The sequence below is a fragment of the Schistocerca piceifrons genome, chromosome 2 (genome assembly GCF_021461385.2).
Source record: "Schistocerca piceifrons isolate TAMUIC-IGC-003096 chromosome 2, iqSchPice1.1, whole genome shotgun sequence".
Taxonomy (NCBI): Eukaryota; Metazoa; Arthropoda; class Insecta; order Orthoptera; family Acrididae; genus Schistocerca; species Schistocerca piceifrons.
Window position 1 is genome coordinate 59,094,826 of NC_060139.1, and position 23,946 is coordinate 59,118,771.

Consider the following 23,946-nt stretch of genomic DNA (forward strand, 5'->3'; position numbering starts at 1 on the left):
AATCAAATATTACATCAAACAGAGTGCATTATTTTTTTTTGCCAAACTTTATTTTAAGGACTTTATATATCTTTTGGCAGTTAATCACCCACGGAATATTGTCAGATTCCTGGCGTGTATCACAGAAAATAATTTAACTTTTTGTTATTATTATTTATTATTATTATTATTATATACCTCTATACATAGTATTTTACATATCATCCGACGGTGGATTACAAAGAGTACAGTTCTTTTATGACACCCAGGAAGATCATTGTTTTTTTCTGGATTATTTAAAATACTTATCTGAAAGTTTATTTTATTTTTTTTTAAGTTAACGAGACAATAGCATAGAAGTCGATGAAGGAGTTGCCGGCTGTCGCAGCCGTACAGTCGTCCACTGTCGAGTGTCGTTGCGGAAGAGACGTCACTGCTTAAGTGCAGAGTGAACGTTGGTCCCGTGCTCGGCCACGAGTGTGCCCGCCGTCGCCACTGCCCCTCAGCGGGCGCCGCGGCTGCGGCGGCGGCAGCGCGGCGGCCTGCGGGCGCTGGTGCCGGCGCCGGCGGGTCCGGGCGGCGGGTGGCGAACGCTGCCGCCCGGCCGGCGCTCCTGTTAAATGATGGACTCGCGGTTGCGCTCGTTGTCCTCGGTGCTGGAGCCGCCGCTGGACGCGCCGCAGATCTGCATCTCGATCTCGGCGAGGCGGTGCTCCACCTCCCACTGCTGCTGGCTCAGCTTGATGCTCATCGACGCGTTCTCCGTCTCGAGCACCATGAGCCGCTCGCGCAGACGCTTGATCTCCGCGATTAAGGCCTCGTGTGACATCATGCCGCCGTCGTCCGCGCCAGCGGCGGGCGCCGCGTGTGCGGGCGCCGCCGCCGCCGCACCGCCTGCCGCTGCCGCCCCCGCCGCCCCCGCAGTGCCGCCTCCGCCGGGATCGGGGCCGGCACTGCTGGACGCCGCCGCCGCCGTCGCGCAGGCCACGGCGTATGCTGCGCACACACAGAATGCGTCACTAGTAAGGGAAAAGATTCGCTCTCCACTGGTGTTATCTACCGTTAGGTGCGGAGGGCAGGATGATTGGATCCTGGCAGGAAACTGCTGAGGTTCTCCTCCGGTCCCTGCTACCTGATGATAGCGAGGAAGGGAAACAGAGGCTCAGCACCCAACAAGAGAAGAAGACAGCGCAGCTTACGTGAACGAAAGGGCGGTATACCCCTTTTCAGAGGAAGAGCTTGCTGCTCAGATCAAATCTTTAAAGAAGGGGGAAGCTCTCAGGCCAGATGACATTGTTGCAGAGGTGGTGCAGTTCCTCGCCCCCCAGTTAGTGACACCATTGACGAAGTTGTACAATGAGTGCCTTAGGCTTTATAAATTCCCAAAAATATTGAAAAAGGCAAGTGTGCTCATCATTCAGAAGGGACCAGGCAGTCACCCAACAGAAACAAAATCGTTTAGGCCTGTATGCCTTTTGGATCTTCTGGGGAAACTCAGTGAAAAATCACTGGCTGATAGATTGTCAGCACGCTGAGCGCTGTGTGGGATGAGTGACAGGCAGTTCGTTTAGGACTGGGGGCCAGCATGTGACGCAATCGCCCTGTCGGCCGAGGTCTGTGGCTCGGCCCCGTGCATGTACATCGTTGGCATCATGTTGGATATCAGTGGCGCCTTTGACCACAAGTGGTCTCCTGCCTGCTGGAGAAGGAGTGTCAAGGGTCCCTTACAGATATCTGAGGAACTATTGTGAGGGTCGGGAGGTCTGGCTGTCGCCCCCTAGCGGGAGAGCCCCAGGGCTCTGTATTGGGGCCATTATTCTTGGACATCCATATGGAGGCATTACTAGATAGTATGCAGCAGAGCGAGGGTGTGATAGAGGTGACAGCCTACGCAGACGACCTCCTCCTGCTGGTCGCGCGACCGTAGCCTCAAGGATTTAGAGCCCTTGTCTTAACGCCTCTGCGATGGAGGTCAGAAGAGCGACATTCAGTGTTTGAATCACGCGGCTCTCTTGCGGCTAACCAAGGGAAAAATTTCAGTCACACCACCGCCCAGCACGGACACGACAAGGCGTCAGGAGGCGGCATAAAGGACGTCACTGGAATCACCCCTTCCCTTGGGGCGTGCACTCGTACACATTTCGCGGTCGAAAATGACAGTTCGAAGTTCGATAAGCAACAAAACGACATTCTTGACAACCTTAGACACTGCTGACACTCTCAAGACCATTAAACCCTTTCCTAAGGACATCGTGGGCCAGCAATCCCAGTGGACGTGATCACAGATCTAGGGAGTGAAACGTGAGCGTAGTTTTTGCCTTCATGTACAGGGTGGAATCACCAGGGACCGATAAAAACCATTCGACGAAATTTGAAGGTGATCCAAAGCAGCAAAGGCTTTTTTTTAATACTTTTTCAGCCCTACTGTTTTGCTCCCTCCTGTGGCATGATCAAAAGAGGAGGGGGTGAGGTGGGGGTGTTCAACTTTGTCACCTGCATGGATAGAATGTCAAACGGGCCCTCTACGACCTTCCAGTTCGGCAACACCCTCAGTGCCGCCCAAACACCTTTGTTAAGCATCTTAAATATGTAGCTGTAGGGATTTCGACACCCATTCAGCTATGCTCTCCGCTGCTACTTCAGCGCCTGCTTTTTAGGCATACTGAATATAAGCAAAACGAGGATAATGGAATGTAGTCGAATTAAGTTGGGTGATGCTGAGGGAATTAGATTAGGAAATGAGACACTTAAAGTAGTAAAGGAGTTTTGCTATTTGGGGAGCAAAATAACTGATGATGGTCGAAGTAGAGAGGATATAAAATGTAGACTGGCAATGCCAAGGAAAGCGTTTCTGAAGATGAGAAATTTGTTAACATCGAGTATAGATTTAAGTGTCAGGAAGTCATTTCTGAAAGTGTTTGTATGGAATGTAGCCATGTATGGAAGTGAAACATGGACGATAAATAGTTTGGACAAGAAGAGAATAGAAGCTTTCGAAATGTGGTGCTACAGAAGAATGCTGAACATCAGATGGGTAGATCACATAACTAATGAGGAAGTATTGAATAGGATTGGGGAGAAGAGAAGTTTGTGGCACAACTTGACCAGAAGCGGGGATCGGTTGGTAGGACATGTTCTGAGGCATCAAGGGATCACCAATTTAGTATTGTAGGGCAGCGTGGAGGGTAAAAATCGTAGAGGGAGACCAAGAGATGAATACACTAAGCAGATTCAGAAGGATGTAGGTTGCAGTAGGTACTGGGAGATGAAGAGGCTTGCACAGGATAGAGTAGCATGGAGAGCTGCATCAAACCAGTCTCAGGACTGAAGACCACAACAACAACAACGAATATAAGGTATACTGAACATAAGGGGTGCTGAAGGGGTTGCCTGCACTCAGGCGCTAGAGCTGTAGCGGAGCGCCACTTAGCTGAAAGAGTGTAGAAGTCTGTGTACAGATGAATTTTTAGTATAGTCAGCAAAGGCGCACAGGTTTCAACGAGGATGTTGCTGAACTGGAGGATCTTGGAGGGACCATTTATCATTTTATTCACGCACTTGTCAACAATGCAACCATTCGTGATTACTTCACTACGTCACTGAAGGGCATGAAACAGGAGGGCTGAAAAAGCATAAATACTGAGCCGTACTGGGGTTGCTGCCGTCGACTTTCGAATTCCTGGCGCCACTAGGTCGATCTGTTGCGATGTTCCTTTGGTTTGAGGCCATTAAGATCTTTGCTAAGGTGACGGGGCGTGTTGTTGCGTGGCGAGTTGGGGAGTGCTAACGGAGTGAGGAGAACGTTTGTGAGGTCTCCGCTGCGTAAGGTGGGCACTTGCGCAGCCGCCTTGGGCACGGAGTCCGGCGAGTTGTTGCTGAGCCTATTTGTAGATCGATCTGAATCCGTGGCTGGGTTTGAGTATCGTCTTCGTGCGTAGCCTGGCCAGCCAGCTCTGGGACGTGGCACACCGATGACAGAGTTGAAGCCAGTCTGCTGTGCTGAATTCTGGGCCCCCTTTGGAATCGGCATGTATCAGCTTCGATTCGTGAACTTGGTTGTTTCGGACTTAGAGGTCTTAACTGTTACTTTTTTTTTATTAATACCTATAGGCCTGTTGTGATCATTGCGATTTCTGTCCGCCCCTGGTAGCTGAGTGGTCAGCGCGACGGAATGTCATACCTAACGGCCGGGATTCGATTCTCGGCTGGGTCGGAGATTTTCTCCACTCAGGGACTGGGTGTTGTGTTGTCCTTATCATAATCATTTCATCCCCATCGACACGCAAGTCACCGAAGTGGCGTCAACTCGAAAGACTTGCACCAGGCTCTAGTCACACGGCATTTCCATTTCCATTGCGATTTCTTACCCGATCTATTTCACTACCAGATGGTTCCATGAATTGTGGATGTTCTATGCTTTTCCTGAGACGATACGGGCCTTGGTTGTGTTAACAGGATATCTTAAACTGTGTGAGCCGATGGTGTTTCCTGAGCCGGAGCGATAACATATTTCTTCTATGCTGTAGATGACCTCCTCCCCCGCCTCCACCCCTCCTCCTCACCCCCCCCCCCCCCACACACACACCCACACCATCGTCCGCAATACCTAAATTTTTGGGTCCTAGCCGACTTTCCTGCCAAACGTCTTCGAACACCAGATAAGTACGTTTCTCTTGTAATACGGCCGGGTGCTGGTTTCGAGATACCTTCGGGCATTGCTGACGTTATTGCTCTGTTAATTATATTAGCTTAGGAGGTGCCTGAATCTCAAAATTTGCAGTTGCTGGGGCTATGTAATTTGGTTTGGCAGCTTAGTTTTCTCTCTGTCGTTTTGCCGTCGTTGTGGAGGCGGTACCTTGCAGTGACGCAGATATACCGTTTGGTTCGTTATTATTGCTTGCAAGTAATTAAACATGCTATGCTAATATTGCCTTTGCCGGTCTGTGCCCAACGAAAACGGCCTTGGAAGGCCGGTCTTCTCGTTGTAACCTTTCTTGGTCTTCCTTTTTGATGCAGGCTTGTGCTCCTTGCGTGTAAGCCTTGTGCACCCGTTGTGAGGAGGCAAATCAAACTCTTGTTTACTGAACTGCAGCAGTTACTCGTGAAGGACTACCTGTTTCCTATTTGGTAGTCTTACTTAACTGAAGCTGATATTAAAGAAGGCTTGCTTGTTCTCTGTTTGGTAAATTCACTTAACTGAAGCTGTTATCATTGAAGGCCTCCCTGTTCCCTTTTAATTAAATTGAGAGATATTTCATAATTTTGCTAGGCAAAACTCTTATTAATGAGGGCCTACCAGTTTTTATTGCTCTATTATTGAATCTAATATCTTACTCAGTCTGTATTGTAATTAACTGAAATTATGATTGCCTACCTGTTTCAGGAATACAAACGTCTCAAAAATGAGATCGACAGGAAGTGCAAAATGGCTAAGCAGGGATGGCTAGAGGACAAATGTAAGGATGTAGAGGCTTGTCTCACTAGGGGTAAGATAGATACTGCCTACAGGAAAATTAAAGAGACCTTTGGAGAGAAGAGAACCACTTGTATGAATATCAAGAGCTCAGATGGCAACCCAGTTCTAAGCAAAGAAGGGAAGGCAGAACGGTGGAAGGAGTATATAGAGGGTTTATACAAGGGCGATGTACTTGAGGACAATATTATGGAAATGCAAGAGGATGTAGATAAAGACGAAATGGGAGATAAGATACTGCGTGAAGAGTTTGACAGAGCACTGAAAGACACACCGTTGGGTGGCTTGCGGAGTATAAATGTAGATGTAGATGAAACAAAAGAAAAATTCGGAGTAGGTATTAAAATCCATGGAGAATAAATAAAAACTTTGAGGTTCGCCGATGACATTGTAATTCTGTCAGAGACAGCAAAGGACTTGGAAGAGCAGTTGATCGGAATGGACAGTGTCTTGAAAGGAGGATATAAGATGAACATCAACAAAAGCAAATCGAGGATAATGGAACGTAGTCAAATTAAGTCTGGTGATGCTGAGGGAATTAGATTAGGAAATGAGACACTTAAAATAGTAAAGGAGTTTTGCTATTTAGGGAGTAAAATAACTGATGATGGTCGAAGTAGAGAGGATGTAAAATGTAGACTGGCAATGGCAAGGAAATCGTTTCTGAAGAAGAGGAAGTTGTTAACATCGAGTATAGATTCAAGTGTCAGGAAGTCGTTTCTGAAAGTATTTGTATGTAGTGTAGCCATGTACGGAAGTGAAACATGGACGATAACTAGTTTGGACAAGAAGAGAATAGAAGTTTTCGAAATATGGTGCTGCAGAAGAATGCTGAAGATAAGGTGGGTAGATCACGTAACTAACGTGGAAGTATTGAATAGGATTGGGGAGAAGAGAAGTTTGTGGCACAACTTGACCAGAAGAAGGGATTGGTTGGTAGGACATGTTTTGAGGCATCAAGGAATCACCAATTTAGTATTGGAGGCCAGCGTGGAGGGTAAAAATCGTAGGGGGAGACCAAGAGATGAATACACTAAGCAGTTCAAAAGGATGTAGGTTGCAGTAGGTACTGGGAGATGAAGAAGCTTGCACAGGATAGAGTAGCATGGAGAGCTGCATCAAACCAGTCTCAGGACTGAAGACCACAACAACAACAACAACAACCTGTTTCAGAGGTATTTATTTCAATAAGGTAATAACAGGAAATGACGCATGATGGTACATGGACCATAACCTTTTGCCTTTATCCATAACTGTAGGTTTCAAATAAACTTTTCTACTTCGGATTACGTTAGAATCGAGTCGAACGGTTTTTGAACGGTCTCTTGTGAATCCACCCCGAACACCAGAGCAAAAATTGTGGAAGTGCTGCACTCCATAGGGTTGCAATCACGTTCAGTGGGGTTTCAAGCCCACAGTGTCCATAGAGTAGGGTCGTGTCAGCAGTGACTGTTATCAAGAACATCGTCCTGCTGCTCGTCACTCTGCGAACTCTCATTTACTAGCGCTAACTGTGTGGAAATGAACGTCCCAAGTGAAGGGGTGGTGTCATTGAGGCTCTTAATGCCAAATCCTGAGGCTGTTTCGTGTCGAATCTAAGCGGCAGTACGCCTGAAATTCCCTCGGCCAGCAATAAGAAAACCACGTCATTTAAACGCTAAGCGTCTCTGTTCTGATCTCCAAAGCAGAGGCGTAAAAAGAAGGTGTGAAATGTGGGTAATGGTAGGTTTGACGGCATTTCTATGGTGTGAGTCGCCCTTAATAGCGTTCGGCAGAATTATAGTGAAATATGGTGCCAAAATGATAGTATTCACCCACCTTACACCTCACATTCACTTCTGAACTCTGGAATTTTTTTCGTATGTGTAGATACCTCGCAGTTTGAAGCGCCGCCCAGCCCTAGGGTGATGTCGCAGGGCGCACTGCTTTTGCACGATTAGAGAGGAAGGTCGTAGGAACCTTTGAGCCAAATATGAAGGTTATGGGTCGCAGTGGGGGAGAACTATAGGCTTTCGAAATAGTGATCCCTTAATTGAGATGCTTATCGATCGGAGTAGGAGAGTTTAGGGTGCTTAAGGAGATAGAGACAATCACAGTCCCTTGTTGGATAACGAACGGAATGAAAGGATTAATGGTAGATAATGTTACGAAATACGCTCTTAATCTACATACATAATCCGCAAGCAACTGTAGAGTGCATGATGGAGGGTAGTTACACAGCTATTTTAATTTTTTGTAATATTCAGTTCGTGTATTAAGCAAGGGAGATATGTCTACATGCCTCTGCACACACACTTATCTTTCAGATCTTAGTATGAGGCTCATTACGTGAGACATACGATGATGGCTCCACAATAGTTGGACATTCTTCGAATAATAGTTCCCTAAATTTACCCTACAAGGTTTCAGGAGCACTGTAGTGTCTTTGTTCCAAGGACTCCCACTTAAGATTCCTTGGCATTTCTGCTGCAGTTTCATAGGGACTATAACGTACCGTCACGGTCCTAACAATCCATCCGTCTCTGAATTGCTCAATATGTATTGTCTCGCTTATTTGACAATGACTCCAAATTCCACACCAATAGAACTGGTTGCATTAGCAGTTTGTTGGCAGTATCCGTTACAGATGCACTGGAGTTCCGCAGAACTCTACCAACGAATTTAAATCTTTTTGATACTGATTTTAAGCGATCGTACCATTTCACGTTGCTTTCCAAGTTCCATATATGTGACATGCTGAAGATGTTCATTAGTAATCTTGCCATCGGGCCCTTTCGCTTCGTTGCAGGCACTATCTTAGATTTATCCACCTTTATAGAGGGCTGCCACATAGAATAACAAGCGGATATTTTAATAAGCCTCCCTGCATTTCCATTCGATAGTCCTACACACAACAGCATCATCAGCGACCAACTCATTGCTATGCTCTGTTCTGTGGCTTCTGGAGTATAAATATACGCTACTGGCCATTAAAATTGCTACACCAACAAGAAATGGAGATGACAAACGGGTATTCATTGGACAAATATATTATACTAGAACTGATACGTGATTACATTTTCATGCAGTTTGGATGCATAGATCCTGAGAAATCAGTACCCAGAACAACCACCTCTGGCCATAATAACGGCCTTGATACGCCTGGGCATTCAGTCAAACAGATCTTGGATGGCGTGTACAGGTACAGCTGCCCATGCAGCTTCAACACGATACCACAGTTCATCAAGATTAGTGACTGGCGTATTGTGACGAGCCAGTTGCTCGGCCACCATTGACCAGACGTTTTCAGTTGGTGAGAGATCTGGAGAATGTGCTAGCCAGGGCAGCAGTCGAACATTTTCTGTATCCAGAAAGGCCCGTACAGGACCTGCAAATATCGGTCGTGCATTATCCTGCTGAAATGTAGGGTTTCGCAGGGATCGAATGAAGGGTAGAGCCACGGATCGTAACACATCTGAAATGTAGCGTCCACTTTTGAGAGTGCCGTCAATCCGAACAAGAGGTGACGGAGAAGTGTAACCAATCGCACCCCATACCATCACGCCGGGTGATACGCCAGTACGGCGATGACCAATACACACTACCAGTGTGCGTTCACCGGGATGTCGCCAAACACGGATGCGACCATCATGATGCTGTAAACAGAACCTGGATTCATCCGAAAAAATGACGTTTTGCCATTCGTGCACCCAGGTTCGTCGTTAAGTACACCATCGTAGGCGCTCCTGTCTGTGATGCAGCGTCAAGGGTAACCGCAGCCACGGTCTCCGAGCTGATAGTCCATGCTGCTGCAAACGTCGTCGAACTGTTCGTGCAGATGGTTGTTGTCTTGCATACGTCCCCATCTGTTGCGTCATGGATCGAGACATGGCTGCACGATCCGTTACAGCCATGCGGATAAGATGCCTGTCATCTCGACTGCTAGTGATACGAGGCCGTTGGGATCAGCACGGCGTTCCGTATTACCCGCCTGAACCCACAGATTCCATATTCTGCTAGCAGTCATTGGATCTAGACCAACACGTGCACCAATGTCGCGATACGATAAACCGCAATCGCGATAGGCTACAATCCGACCTTTATCAAAGTCGGAAACGTGATGATACGCATTTCTCCTCCTTACACGAGGCATCACAACAATGCTTCACGAGGCACACCAGTCAATTTCTGTTTGTGTATGAGAAATCGGTTGGGAACATTCCTCATGTCAGCACGTTGTAGGTGTCGCAACCGGCGCCAACCTTGTGTGAATACTCTGAAAAGCTAATCATTTGCATATCACAGCATCTTCTTCCTGTCGGTTAAATTTCGCGTATGTAGCACGTCATCTTCGTGGTGTAGAAATTTCAAGGGCCAGTAGTGTATATGCATAAGTTATGTGAGCCTAAAGCCTTTGCTTGTTACCGTAGCAGCCATCAGCGCCCACGACAACCGCTGCCCGCTCGTCGCCGGCCCCCCGGCCTCGCGCGTTCTCGCCCGCTAGGCGGCGGCGCTTACCGGCGGCTCTGGCGGCGGGCAGGTCCGCGCTGATGGGCGACGCCGAGGAGTGCTCGCTGGCGCACGACGCCACCAGTGGTGTCGTCTCCAGCAGCGGCGTCGGCGTCGTCGAGGCGCCGTAGTGCACGCCCGCGGCCGCCGGCGGCGCCAGCGTCGGCTCGCACGAACCGTAGCCTCGCGTGCCGCGGCCTGCAATCATCGTTCGTCAGCTGTCTAATTCCTGTCACTCACACACGATGCCACGCAATTCCACCATCCCCTTGCGTTAACGCCCGCTGTGAGCTACAGTGACAGTATAGTTGCGTCACTAGTGCTGCAATTTAAAAACAAAGGACTGAAATCGTATGTTCAGAATACACGGCACATAGAGGTGACTACGGTACACCACTAGTTCGAGGAAATACTATCTATACTGTGTTGCCAATATATGCATCTCCCACGCTCACAATTACGTTTATTTATTTTAGAAGAGGGAGAGGTACGCGAGAAGCCATTATGGCCCTAAGGCTCATAATAGAAAAAAGAATGGAAAAAGGAAAGGACACCTACATAGCATTTATTGGCCTCGAAAAAGCCTTTGATAAGGTTGAATGGAAAAAACTATTCCAGATATTGAGGGAAGCTGGAGCTAAGTACAAGGACAGGAGAACGATATGGAACATATACAAAGAAGAGGTGGCAATAGTGAGATGTGGGGAACATCAACAACAAGCAAAAATTAAACAGGGTGTGAGACAGGGATGTGCACTCTCCCCTGTCCTCTTTAATATGTACATACAGAAAGCAATGGACGAGGTCAGAGAAAAGTTAGGACAAGCTAATGGAATCAGGATCCAGGGAAAAATAGTTGATATGCTGCGTTTTGCGGATGACATTGCTGTTCTAGCGGAAAATGAGGAAGAATTACAAGTAGTGTTGGAGGAAATGGAAAACACTCTTGCTACACGGTACAACATGAAAATTAATAAGTCAAAAACAAAAATCTTAGTTGCAAGCAAACAAAATATTCAAGCAATTACGAATATAAGGCTGAATGGAGAGAAGCTGAAAGAAATACAAGACTTTGTCTACTTGGGAAGCAGAATAACATCAGATGGTCGTAGTAGGAAAGATGTAATAAGTAGAATAAATCAGGCAAAGATTGCATTCTATAAAAGGAAAGGACTCCTCACATCAAATATGATAAGTCTGTCGTTAAGGAAGCGGTTAATAAAGACCTTTGTTGGGAGTGTGCTTCTCAACGGCAGCGAAACCTGGACACTTGGAGAGGACGAAAGAAGAAGGACTGAAGGATTCGAAATGTGGTGTCTGCGAAGGATGTTAAAAATTCCATGGACGGCCAGGATGATAAATGAAGAAGTCCTGCAGAGAGCGGAGGAAGTTCCAGTTCTTTGGAAGACGGTCAAGAAGAGGAGAGATATATGGATGGGACACATTCTGAGACATGAAAGTCTTCTCCACACTATAACGGAAGGCCTTGTGGAGGGCAAAAGGGCAAGAGGCAGACCTAGAAGAAAGTACATAAGCCAGATAATGCAGGACCTAGGATGCGGAAGTTTCACGGAATTGAAGAGGCTGGCCGACAATCGCACTGAATGGAGAGCTGCTGCAAATCAATCTTAGGATTGGCAACTTAAGAAGAAGATTTTATATGTGGTTTCTGTTCTTCCCGACATATCCGAAAGAACAGATACAACTTATATAACGAAGACTAGGCTGGGCAATGATCCCTTCACTGCAGATGCACACCACGCTCACACGCGTACGGGAACCGGCGAAACGCCACGAGTAATGAGGATAATGGGCGAGGACACTTTATCAGTAGTATGTGGATAAGAGCAGATTCTGCGGCTGACGGGAGGCGTCCTGCGCGAGTCCGTGCAGTTGCGATGAACACTATGTCCGAATGGCTTAACCTGCTGGGGGGTAGCTCAGCGTGTTCGGTCAGAGGACTGGCTGCCCTGTGATATATATTTATATATATTTAAAAAAACTGAGTGAAGTATGCAACGTTGAACTTGAAGGAGCGTCGTTTAACGTCCGCCCAGACCAAATGATTTGAACGATGACCATCAAAATGAATGGGAGAAAAAAGTGGTCAAAACAACTACTTTGTCATCTGGAGACCCGGTCTCGAATCCTGTTTAGGCACAAATTTTCAGCTTTCCCTATTGATGTAAATTAATGCTACTAACAGCTAATGTCATTAATTCCTTTGTATTACGATTCATTTACTTCATTATGTGAATGAATGAAAACTTCCTCAGGGCTAATCTAAGTTCGATGGTCTGAAGGCAACTGACGGCTCTCAATTTTTCAGCTGTAGAAATGATATTAGCGACAGAAGCAACGTCAACGTTGAGGACAACATAGTAGACAAAGTGTAGGAATTGTTTTTCTGGAAACAAAATAGTGCACAACGGACTAACGTAGTACGCCACAAAAAGATAGCACTCCTCACTAAAAGAAGTCGACTAGTATCAAACATAGGTACTAATTTGAGAAAGAAATTTCTGAGAATGTACGTCTGGCGCACAGTATCCTACAGAAGTGAGAAATCGACTGGGGGAAACACGAAAAAAAAAAATACCAGAAGCGAATCGTTAATGTTGTGCTACAGAATGAACCTGTTAAATAGTTCGCCTGATAAGAAACAAAGATATTTTCCGCAGAGTCCGGGAGGAAACAAATACTATAGGTATGAAACAGTGACTAGAAGAAGGAACTGGATGACAGGGCATGTGCTAAGACATCAGAAAATAACTTTCACGGCCCTAGAGGGAACAATAAATGACAATCTCTAGGGGAGACAGAGATTGGAATACATCCAACAAATAACACTGGACTTTGGATGACATGAAGACGTTGGCACAGGAGTGGGAGTCGTGGAGGGAAACATCAAACAAATCAGAAGACTGACTTTACGAGAGCCATTCCCCACCAACGTACTAATATTTTGTCTCCAATAAGCATCCTGTTGGCTAGTGGCATCGTTATTATTCAAAAGAATGAAAATGACCTCCAAAGGTGAGTATACCAGCTGTACGAAATTTTCAAGAATTGTAACTTCGACATTTCCAGTAATAAAACGAAAATAAGACATTCCGAGAAAAATATCCATCAGATCAAAAATTCAGTTTTAGGACAAGTGTCTCAAATCTTTTATTGAGGCTGTGCTATAAGTTTAGATTTTGATGTTGAAAATGAAATACAAAAATTCCAAGCTGTCTGTGGTATCATTAGCAGAACATGTCAAATTACAAAAAGAGACCACCCTGAAACTCTATAAAGTTATAGCGGTGCCTGTGTTATCTTACGGAAGCGAAAACGACTACTACAATAAATAAATAAAATTAAAACAGCAGAGACGAGGTTCGAGGCTCCCAAACCGTTCGAAGGGCTGCACAAGAAGAGACATGATTAATAACGAAGATATTAGAAGAGAATTAAATACACTCCTGAAAATGGAAAAAAGAACACATTGACACCGGTGTGTCAGACCCACCATACTTGCTCCGGACACTGCGAGAGGGCTGTACAAGCAATGATCACACGCACGGCACAGCGGACACACCAGGAACCGCGGTGTTGGCCGTCGAATGGCGCTAGCTGCGCAGCATTTGTGCACCGCCGCCGTCAGTGTCAGCCAGTTTGCCGTGGCATACGGAGCTCCATCGCAGTCTTTAACACTGGTAGCATGCCGCGACAGCGTGGACGTGAACCGTATGTGCAGCTGACGGACTTTGAGCGAGGGCGTATAGTGGGCATGCGGGAGGCCGGGTGGACGTACCGCCGAATTGCTCAACACGTGGGGCGTGAGGTCTCCACAGTACATCGATGTTGTCGCCAGTGGTCGGCGGAAGGTGCACGTGCCCGTCGACCTGGGACCGGACCGCAGCGACGCACGGATGCACGCCAAGACCGTAGGATCCTACGCAGTGGCGTAGGGGACCGCACCGCCACTTCCCAGCAAATTAGGGACACTGTTGCTCCTGGGGTATCGGCGAGGACCATTCGCAACCGTCTCCATGAAGCTGGGCTACGGTCCCGCACACCGTTAGGCCGTCTTCCGCTCACGCCCCAACATCGTGCAGCCCGCCTCCAGTGGTGTCGTGACAGGCGTGAATGGAGGGACGAATGGAGACGTGTCGTCTTCAGCGATGAGAGTCGCTTCTGCCTTGGTGCCAATGATGGTCGTATGCGTGTTTGGCGCCGTGCAGGTGAGCGCCACAATCAGGACTGCATACGACCGAGGCACACAGGGCCAACACCCGGCATCATGGTGTGGGGAGCGATCTCCTACACTGGCCGTACACCACTGGTGATCGTCGAGGGGACACTGAATAGTGCACTGTACATCCAAACCGTCATCGAACCCATCGTTCTACCATTCCTAGACCGGCAAGGGAACTTGCTGTTCCAACAGGACAATGCACGTCCGCATGTATCCCGTGCCACCCAACGTGCTCTAGAAGGTGTAAGTCAACTACCCTGGCCAGCAAGATCTCCGGATCTGTCCCCCATTGAGCATGTTTGGGACTGGATGAAGCGTCGTCTCGCGCGGTCTGCACGTCCAGCACGAACGCTGGTCCAACTGAGGCGCCAGGTGGAAATGGCATGGCAAGCCGTTCCACAGGACTACATCCAGCATCTCTACGATCGTCTCCATGGGAGAATAGCAGCCTGCATTGCTGCGAAAGGTGGATATACACTGTACTAGTGCCGACATTGTGCATGCTCTGTTGCCTGTGTCTATGTGCCTGTGGTTCTGTCAGTGTGATCATGTGATGTATCTGACCCCAGGAATGTGTCAATAAAGTTTCCCCTTCCTGGGACAATGAATTCACGGTGTTCTTATTTCAATTTCCAGGAGTGTATTTACAACATGAATGAAAAAATTCAAAAATATCCTTTAACTGGAGACAACACCTCATTAGGATGCCAGGTCGCAGAATTCCCCAGAAAATCCTGAATTACAAGCCGAATGGGAAACGAGGTATTGGACGACCTCGAAAAAGATGGGAATGATATTGTTTGTGAGTTCGGAAGTTTCGTTTGTTAGTTCGGAAGAGGCAACAGTCTAATCCTTGCAAGGGAGAAGATGATGATGATAAGCATACCAAGCTTTTCATTACAAGTCCCCTTCCAAGAGATGCAGGCTGTACCCTAGTTAATGGTATAATATACAAGGTGTTTCAAAGTGTTCGCGTCAGATGTCTAGAGGTGCTAGTCCACGTCACGGGGAACATCTTTTGTTTGAGGCGAGATATTCGCTGACGCATCCCGGTGACACTAGGCCTCTTTTATGATTGGTTATGCCCCTAAGAGATGGAAGGGCGCAGACACACTGCAGTGTGCATACTCAAGGTGTGCTGCTTGTAATCTAATCATCTGCTCTGCGTCAAAGCGGTTAAATTGAGTTTCCGAATCGTTTCTAAAATACATGGTGACTCAAAGAATGGGAAATGTTGGAACGTGGTGTGGCAACGCTGCGAGGCAGGTGGCGCTGAATGAAACATAAAATACTGCTCGCACTGCCTTGCCATTTAGTAAACAGTAGACATGGAGCTATGTAACGGTGTACTGTGTGCTTTTGCGGTAAAAGCCTATTACAAGAATGGGTGTGTGAAGTCCGCATGTCGAGAATTTCGGCATCGTTGCAACATCTAACGCCATGGTCATGTTCCCTCAGTGCATACAATCAACACATGCGTCCGAAGTTGTCAAGGAAAGGGTCCTGCGTTGAAGAAGAAATCTGTAGGAAGACCCAAAACCGTTCGTAAGGGAGCCAATATCGAGGCTGTGCCCAATGGTTTCGTAAGCAGCCCACAGTGCTCTGTTGGACGTCTCGCAGAGTCTCTATAGTTGCATCGTTCCAGTATGTAACGAATACTGAAAGTGGATTTAAAGTCTCATCCGTTCAAGCCGCAAATCGTTCAGAAACTTCAACCTAATGATCTGCTAATGCTGCTAATCCTGAACGCAGCAAACATGCACGATGACGGCAGTTGCATTAGCAACCTGTGGATGCCGGACGATACTCACTTCCACCACAACTGCTTTGTCAACAGACAGAATTTTCGCTATTGGTATCAGCAAAATCTACGTCTTCTACACGAGCGTCCATTGCACAGCAGCAAGATTACTGTATGGTGCGCCACTACTGAGTGGCATTACACGGCTGTGTTCTTTTTTGCAGATGATGATGAGTGCACAATCACTGTAACGTCTGTTCGGTATGTTGCCGTGATGGAAAATTCTGTTGCTCATGAACTGCCTGATTTTTCTGCCAACAGTTTGTTTTAACATGGCGGAGCAACGGCACATACGGTATTCCAGACATATGCCCTTCCATTTAACTATGTCCACCTTATTGCATCCTCCTATCTAGTAGCCCATCCTTTGTCCTTATTAACAGGATCAATTCCTGTATCTTACACCCCACTGCAGGAGTGCCCCAAGGCTCTGTGTTTCTCTTTTCCTTTATCTCGCCTACACAGCTGATATGCCCAAACTACCCCCACCAGTCCACCCCCTTCAGTATGTTGACGACACCTCTTTCCTCGCCCTATATCCTACATTCCAGAAATCCCAGTGATACATCCAAATCCACCTGAATAAGTTTGCCTCCTGGTGTAACCAATGGCTCCTCAAGACCAACCCCTCCAAAACCCAGACCCTAATTTTAGAATGAACCAGACACAACTTCCGCCTCTATGACTTCTACCTTAACATTTACAACTGTCCTATCTAGCTAACTAACACACTAAAATATCTTGGACTAACCCTCGACCAACAACTAACATGGAAACCTCACATATTATCCATGCAACGGAAAGCACACAGTAGACTAAAACTACTAACAGGTCAAAGTTGTGGATTACACCTTTCTACTATTCTCCACACCTACAACCCTGATCCAACCCACCCTCTGTTGTGCAAATGCTGCATGGATCTTCACCCCACCAAAGTTCAATAAGTCCCTCCAAATCCTAGAATGCTGTGCGTTGTGTTTTGCTTTCTGTATCCTTTTACCTTCCCCCACCTGGATCCTCTACCACCTGATCAAATTCACACCCCTCTTCACGACACCTTTGAATCTCCTATACTATATGTAAACTAGATTCCAATAACCCCATTGTCTCTCATCTGGTGAACGACCATGATATGTTGCGGCACCTTCACAAACACATCTCTCTGTGCCTACATTTACACACACTCCATATCCTATGCTAATGCTATTTCAACTAATTCCCTCACCCATAAATGAGATCTGTTCTAATATTTATTCCTCATACCCACTTTGACTCTTCCCCACATATCCCACTGCACACCAGGACTCCTCTCTCCCTTCCCCTCTATCCATCCCCATTCCTTTCCTCTTGCAGGCAACCAATGCCCTACCCACACAATAGGCTACTCTTCACTCTGCGTCTTTCCAACTGACTGTATTTCCCGCTGTCCACCTCACCTCCTACCTGTCTTCTCCATAGTTTTCCTATCAAACATATTCCTATCTTTATACTCATACCCCTCAACCCTATGAAATATACTCTCTCCCCTGACAATGCCTGTCACGCTAGTGCTCGTCCTTCAGATTTTAAGTGAAAGTGCAGTGCTTAAGTTTTTATCACAAGAATTTCACCTTCCTGTGATGTGTTTCTAAAACATATATGTTTCCAGTTTTTCTAACTGTCCGTCTCTCATTTATAATTTAAAATAGAAAATAGCTCAAAATTTCTTACGTATTTCTCGTGGCCAAAGTTTCCGTCCCCTCGCCTCTCCTGTTGTCGTCTACACTGCCGAAATGCCAAACATCTCACCTCCAGTTCATATCCTCCAATATGCCAACGACACTTTATTCCTCGCCTTCTACGCCACCATCCGGATATCCCAACGATCCCTCTAGCCCCATCTCAATCATTTCTTCTCCTGGTGTAACCAGTGGTTCCTCAGAATCAAACCAACCAAAACGCAGGTGGCTATCATAGGCCAAAGCTCCTGCAGCTTCCACCCCACCACTTTTTCCCTTAAAATTTACGTCTGTCCCATTCAGTTTCCTAACACACCAAAATACCTCAGACTAACACTTGATCGCTGACAAACATGGAAGCCCCATCTATTAACCATTCAACAGAAAGCCCACAATAAACCGAAATTGCTAAAACTACTAACTGGCCGAATATGGGGATTGCATCCTTTCACAGTCCTCCACACCTACAAACCTCTGATTCGACCCATCCTCTATTACGCAAATGTGGCATGGACTTCTGCTCCACCCTCCTTTTATTGTGCCCTACAGATCCTCGAATGCCATGCACTCCATCTGTCCTTTTGGATCTGTTTACCCTTGCCCACCTACATCCTCTGCCACCTTATAAAATTCTCCTCCTTACTCTTCCATCTTGAACAGCTCCGAATAACACACATCAGCTGCAAACTCGACACTACCCACATTCTACTCTCTTCCCTGCTCACTGCTCCTTGTGTTCAGCCACACTTCTCCCATTATATTCCTCCAATGCTGACATCCACACTCGCCATGTCCTCTCTCAAAGACACTTTAATTGCCTCCCAGCGACCAACCATGAAACCTACATTGATATATACCCATCCTACCAGATCTAAAAGAACCACCCCATCTCCCCCACTTGGAGCTCCCTTCCTCTTCACTCCTCTTTACCGACGAGCCAAGACTTGGTCCTTGAACAGCATTCCCTATTCACTCTCCCAAATCCCTCCTCCTAACATCCATCCACACAAACAACCTCTTATGCAGTACGGCAACTGCTATATTCCCCTGATACTCATATACCTGTCAATCTAGACCAACTCATTACTTCACTATTCTACTTTTATTTCAATCAGTCAACACACTGGATTTTTACTTTTATAACTTATGGAACTGTTCCTGTGTCTGTTACATTTTTTGAAACATCCATCTGCCATTACACCTGTCTCAATATTTTAATTAATACACAAATATGCCTTTTATATTTTACATTATTCAACTGACTGCCTGTCTTTTTATTACCTGAAACATTCATTTTGTCCCCCAGAGTGGCAAGTTTTATAATAGATTTCAACAATTTTTTGTCTCGTATGGCTGAAGAGCGGCGATTTTTATTCGCTGACAGTCCCCTCCCCGCCCATATGGTGCGAAGGAAATGAAATGTCAAAAAATATAGTCACTTTCAGCGCGACTTCTATAATTTTTATTTTTTTGAACATTTGGTTATATTTTGAAGAGCTTTAAATTGTGAAAAAGACGAATACTTTGTCATATGATTAAATAGTTTTTTATTCTTATTTTCTTGCATACAGATGAGAATATTTTAAAGAACTGCACTTTTAAATGCACTTTCTTTTAATTACTATGTATAATTATCTGTACGATAAGCAAGCATCAACGACCTCTATCATAATTTTACATTCTACGTACAACTGTTTGATCGATGCATGACACTTTTGGCTCGTGTTATTTGTACATGTTATGACTTGTTGCGGTCAGCCGAATTAGACGTATATCGAGTTTTTGTTATAACTTCTGCCATTTGTTTTAATCTCTTAATGCAGTAGCTAGTAATGTATTTTCTTTTACTTCCACCGTAGATTCTGAAGATAGCTAGTACTCCACAGCCAAAACCTATAATTCTGTTAAAAAATCTTCGCAATCAACACAAGTAAATAACATTATTGTAATAAACTCTTCGCTAGTAACACGTTATTAAGACGGACTAAAAAGTTTCACATAATTTTTTCCAGCCCCATACATATTACTAACCCTGTACAGATAATCCAGGAGTTTTGTGTTTATGATTTTCTAATAGTGTTGACAATAGCCCTAAATTTGAAACTGAGGAAGTGGGGTGTATCCAATAGATAACTTATGCGTGAGTAGTTCACTTAAGTCACGAAGAATTTTATTGCACTGCAAATGATACTAACCGCTGTGTGATTTTTCTTCACGACAGCTACTCTCTACACTTCTTACTATTGCCTGTTGTACACACACTACGTTTTTCGTTTCAAATTTTACGAGTATTGTGATAGCTATTGAAAACCACCAGCACAAATGTTCAGGACCATCTGTGTGGGTATAGGAATATATGTGGAGCTAGGAGAAACTGCCTTATACTTTTCAGTCTGTTTCAAAAACGTGATATATTTAAAAAGTTTTTATTTAAGTAATTATTTTATGCTTTTTAGTTTTGTGTGTGTGGAAATTTTTGATCTACTGCAAACATTTTGATGGATTACAACAGAGACATTTCGTGAATTTCAGCTTTCTTTCATATCTTCTTCACATCAATCAACAAATACATTGTCTCCTCCTACACATATTTCACGTAAAGACCGTAAAAGTAAAAACTGAGCAGACTGAAGCCCACACTAAAGCTTAGCAGCAATCGTTCTTACCGTGAAACATTAGTGACTGGAACAGGAAAATGGATAAATACTAGTGGTACACAGTGTACCTTCAGCCGCACACCAGACACGATAGTGAATTCATTCTGAAACGTCATTCAGTTCTGGACCATGTTGAATTTCTGAACTCTCCAATTCGTCGGGAAGTTAATTTAAAATCAGATGGAAGATTTGTACCAAACAGACAGAAAAACAAAGTACTCTCCGCCTCATACCAGACAAGAAAGCGATTTGCTACTGCATTGAAAGCTACTTCTGAGCTATGTTGAAAATTTCAGGTCTCTGGCTCATCGGGAAGTTAATTTGAAATCAACTGCAGAATTTGCACCCAAGAGACAAAGAGACAAAAAAAAAAAAAAAAAAAAAAAAAGTGTACCCTCAGCCACACGCCAGACACGAAAGCGAGTTAATATTGCAGTGTCATCCATTTCTGCGCTATGTTAAAATCTGAAGCCTCAAGCCCATTGGAAAGTTCGTATAAAATCAACTCCAAAATTTGTACCAGTCAGACAGATAAGAAAACGACCTAATAAAAAAGGGTCGAAAATAAATCTTGTAACTATCCCTCCTAACTACTATCATCAGATCAAGTACAGAGAGTTGGAATGTGACAGAAATAGGATTCCATGTTAATACTAAACAACAACTAGGAATGAAGTGGAGACAAGGGCGAAAGGACTGAAATGAAATATTCACTGACGGAAAAAAATCGCAGCACCAAGAGGCAGTTATGCGTCAGAAACGAAAGTTGGTAGGCGTGTTTCTCCATTTGAAAGATGATGTCTAATCAGTTTTCGCCCCGGTCACATAAGAGAGGATCTGCTAGAGCGGTGGCGTCACTATGAGGAATGCAAAACTGGTTTACTTTAAATACACGCTGTAACGGTAGTGAGCGATAGTTGCTTTTGAGATCCGACGTGGTAGTTGATATCAGTCAACAATATCTTTAAGGCGACAAAGACGCCATTATCATCACCTCACTGAGTTTGAACGAGGTCGTGTAATAGCGACTACGATAAAATGTCGCCAGAAGACCGGGTTCAGGACGGCCACGTGACATTTCGGAAAGGGAAGACAATTCTGTTCGGCATATGGCTCCGGTGCATCGTACTGCATCTGCAGCAGCAATTTCCGCAGCATTAGGCACCATAGTGACACAACGAGCTGTTACACATCGGTTACTCAAAGGAGAGCTCCGAGCCAGATGCACTGTAGCGTGCGTTCCACCGACCCCTAACCACCGCCATTTGCGACTTCAGTGGTGTCAAGCGAGAGTTCACTGGAGGCCAGGGTGGAGGTCTGTTCTGTTTCCCGATGAAAGCCGGTTCTGCCTTGGTGGCAGTGATGGCCGTGTGTTGGTTACAAGGAAGCTAGTTGTGGTCCTACAAGTGACCTCTCTTCGTGCTAGACACACTTGACCTACAACTGAAGTTATGATCTGGACTGCGGTTTCGTATGACAGCAAGGGCACTCTCCTGGTTAACCCACGTAACTCGACTGCAAAACTGTACGTCAGTCTGGTGACTCGACGTATCGTGCTGCCATTATGAACAGCATTCCAAGGTTTTTTTTCCAACAGGATAACGCTCGCCGATATACCGCCATTGTGAACATGCTGTACAGAGTGTCGACGTGCCGCTTTGGCCTGCTCGATCATCATATCTGTTTCGAGTAGAGCACACATGGGACATTGTCGGACGACAGCTCCAGCGTCATCCACAACAAGCATTAACCGTACCGGCGTTGACTGACCAACTGCTACAGGCAGGGAAGTCCGTTTAATAAATTGATTTGCGGCCCCTGTACAATACAATGCACTAACGTTTGCATGATTCCATTTAACATTCTGGCGGTTGCACCAGTTATTAATGTACCAACATTTGAAGTTTCCAATGGTTTATCTCGCGCCTACGTTAGCCTGTGATCTTGTAATGTTAACCGCTTGAATATGTTATCTAGACAAATACCGGGTGATCAAAAAGTCAGCATAAATTTGAAAACTGAATAAATAACGGAATAATGTAGATAGAGAGGTACAAATTGACACACATGCTTGGAATGACATTGGGTTTTATTAGAAACAAAAAAAGTTCAAAAAATGTCCGTCAGATGGCGCTTCAACTGATCAGAATAACAATAATTAACATGACAAGGTAAGACAAAGCAAAGGTGATGTTCTTTACAGGAATTGCTCAATATGTCCACCATCATTCCTCAACAATAGCTGTAGTCGAGGAATAACGTTACGAACAGCACTGTAAAGCATGTCCGGAGTTATGGTGAGGCATTGGCGTCGGATGTTGTCTTTCAGCATCACCAGAGATGTCGGTCGATCACGATACACTTGCGACTTCAGGTAACCCCAAAGCCAATAATCGCACGGACTGAGGTCTGCGGACCTAGGAGGCCAAGCATAGCGAAAGTGGCGGCTGAGCACACGATCATCACCAAACGACGCGCGCAAGAGATCTTTCACGCGTCTAGTAATATGGGGTGGAGCGCCATCCAGCATAAACATCGTACGTTCCAGCAGGTGTTTATCAGCCAGGCATGCGATTCTGTAACATATCGGCGTACCTCCTACCCGTCACGGTAGCAGTTACAAAACCAGAATCACGCATTTCCTCGAAGAAAAAAAAGGCCCAATAACGGTAGATGTGATAAATTCAACCCATACCGTGACTTTCTCTCGTGCAATGGAGTTTCCACGACAGTTCTAGGATTTTCAGTAGCCCAAATTCTGCAGTTGTGGGCGTTGACAGACCCTCGGAGCGTGAAATGAGCTTCGTCGGTCCACAACACGTTACTCAACCAATCGTCATCTTCCGCCATCTTTTGAAACGCCCACACCGCAAATGCCCTCCGCTTCGCTAAATCGTCAGGTAACAGTTCACGATGCCGATGGATTTTGTACGGATAGCATCGGAGGGTACGCCTAAGTGCCAACCAAACAGTAGTGTATGGAACGCCGGAGCGACGTGCGACTGCACGAGCGCTGACTTCCCCGTGCATAGACGAACCCGCTACAGTCTCCATTTCTTCCTGAACTGTCTCAGCAGCATAACGCCTTGTGCTCGGTCGGCCACTACGGGGTCTGTCGTCTAAACAACCCGTGGCTTCGAACTTCCAAATCATTCTCGCCACAGCTGCATTTGTCAACGGACCTTTACCCGTTAGAATGGCGATAGGATCGTAACGATGAACTAGCACATTCCCCATTCTGATAATACAGCTTCACTAAAAGCGCCTTTTCAGGTAACGTCAACATGCTGCGACTGCTGGCGCATCTGATTCTCTCTCTCATTACCGCTCCTTTTATACTCGATTGTCTTGCGCAGTGATTGATGTTTTGGTGTCCAGCGCTCTCTGTCGGGCTTTTTTTTTGTTCTAATAAAACCCCATGTCATTCCAAGCACGTGTGTCAATTTTTACCTCTCTATCTACATTATTCCGTGGTTTATTAAGTTTTCAAAATTATACTGACTTTTTGATCACCCGGTATGTTCCAGAAATTTCATTGCTCAACATTAATTAATTTTTGTTGCTGCGACTTTTTTTTCGTCATTGTA

At 45.6% G+C, this 23,946-nt stretch overlaps 1 protein-coding gene across 1 annotated transcript in view; it reads right to left on the reverse strand.

Annotated features, from left to right (window-relative positions):
- Nucleotides 1-595: 595 nt before the first annotated feature.
- LOC124775147 (potassium/sodium hyperpolarization-activated cyclic nucleotide-gated channel 1) overlaps nucleotides 596-23,946 on the reverse strand; it is a 1,234,094-nt gene continuing 1,210,743 nt past the window's right edge. The window contains exons 16-18 of the mRNA XM_047249987.1: nucleotides 10,093-10,138; nucleotides 9,950-10,062; nucleotides 596-879 (exon numbers count right to left, since the gene is read on the reverse strand). Coding sequence (XP_047105943.1) covers nucleotides 596-879; nucleotides 9,950-10,062; nucleotides 10,093-10,138 — 443 coding nt within the window. The remainder of the gene's footprint in view (nucleotides 880-9,949; nucleotides 10,063-10,092; nucleotides 10,139-23,946) is intronic.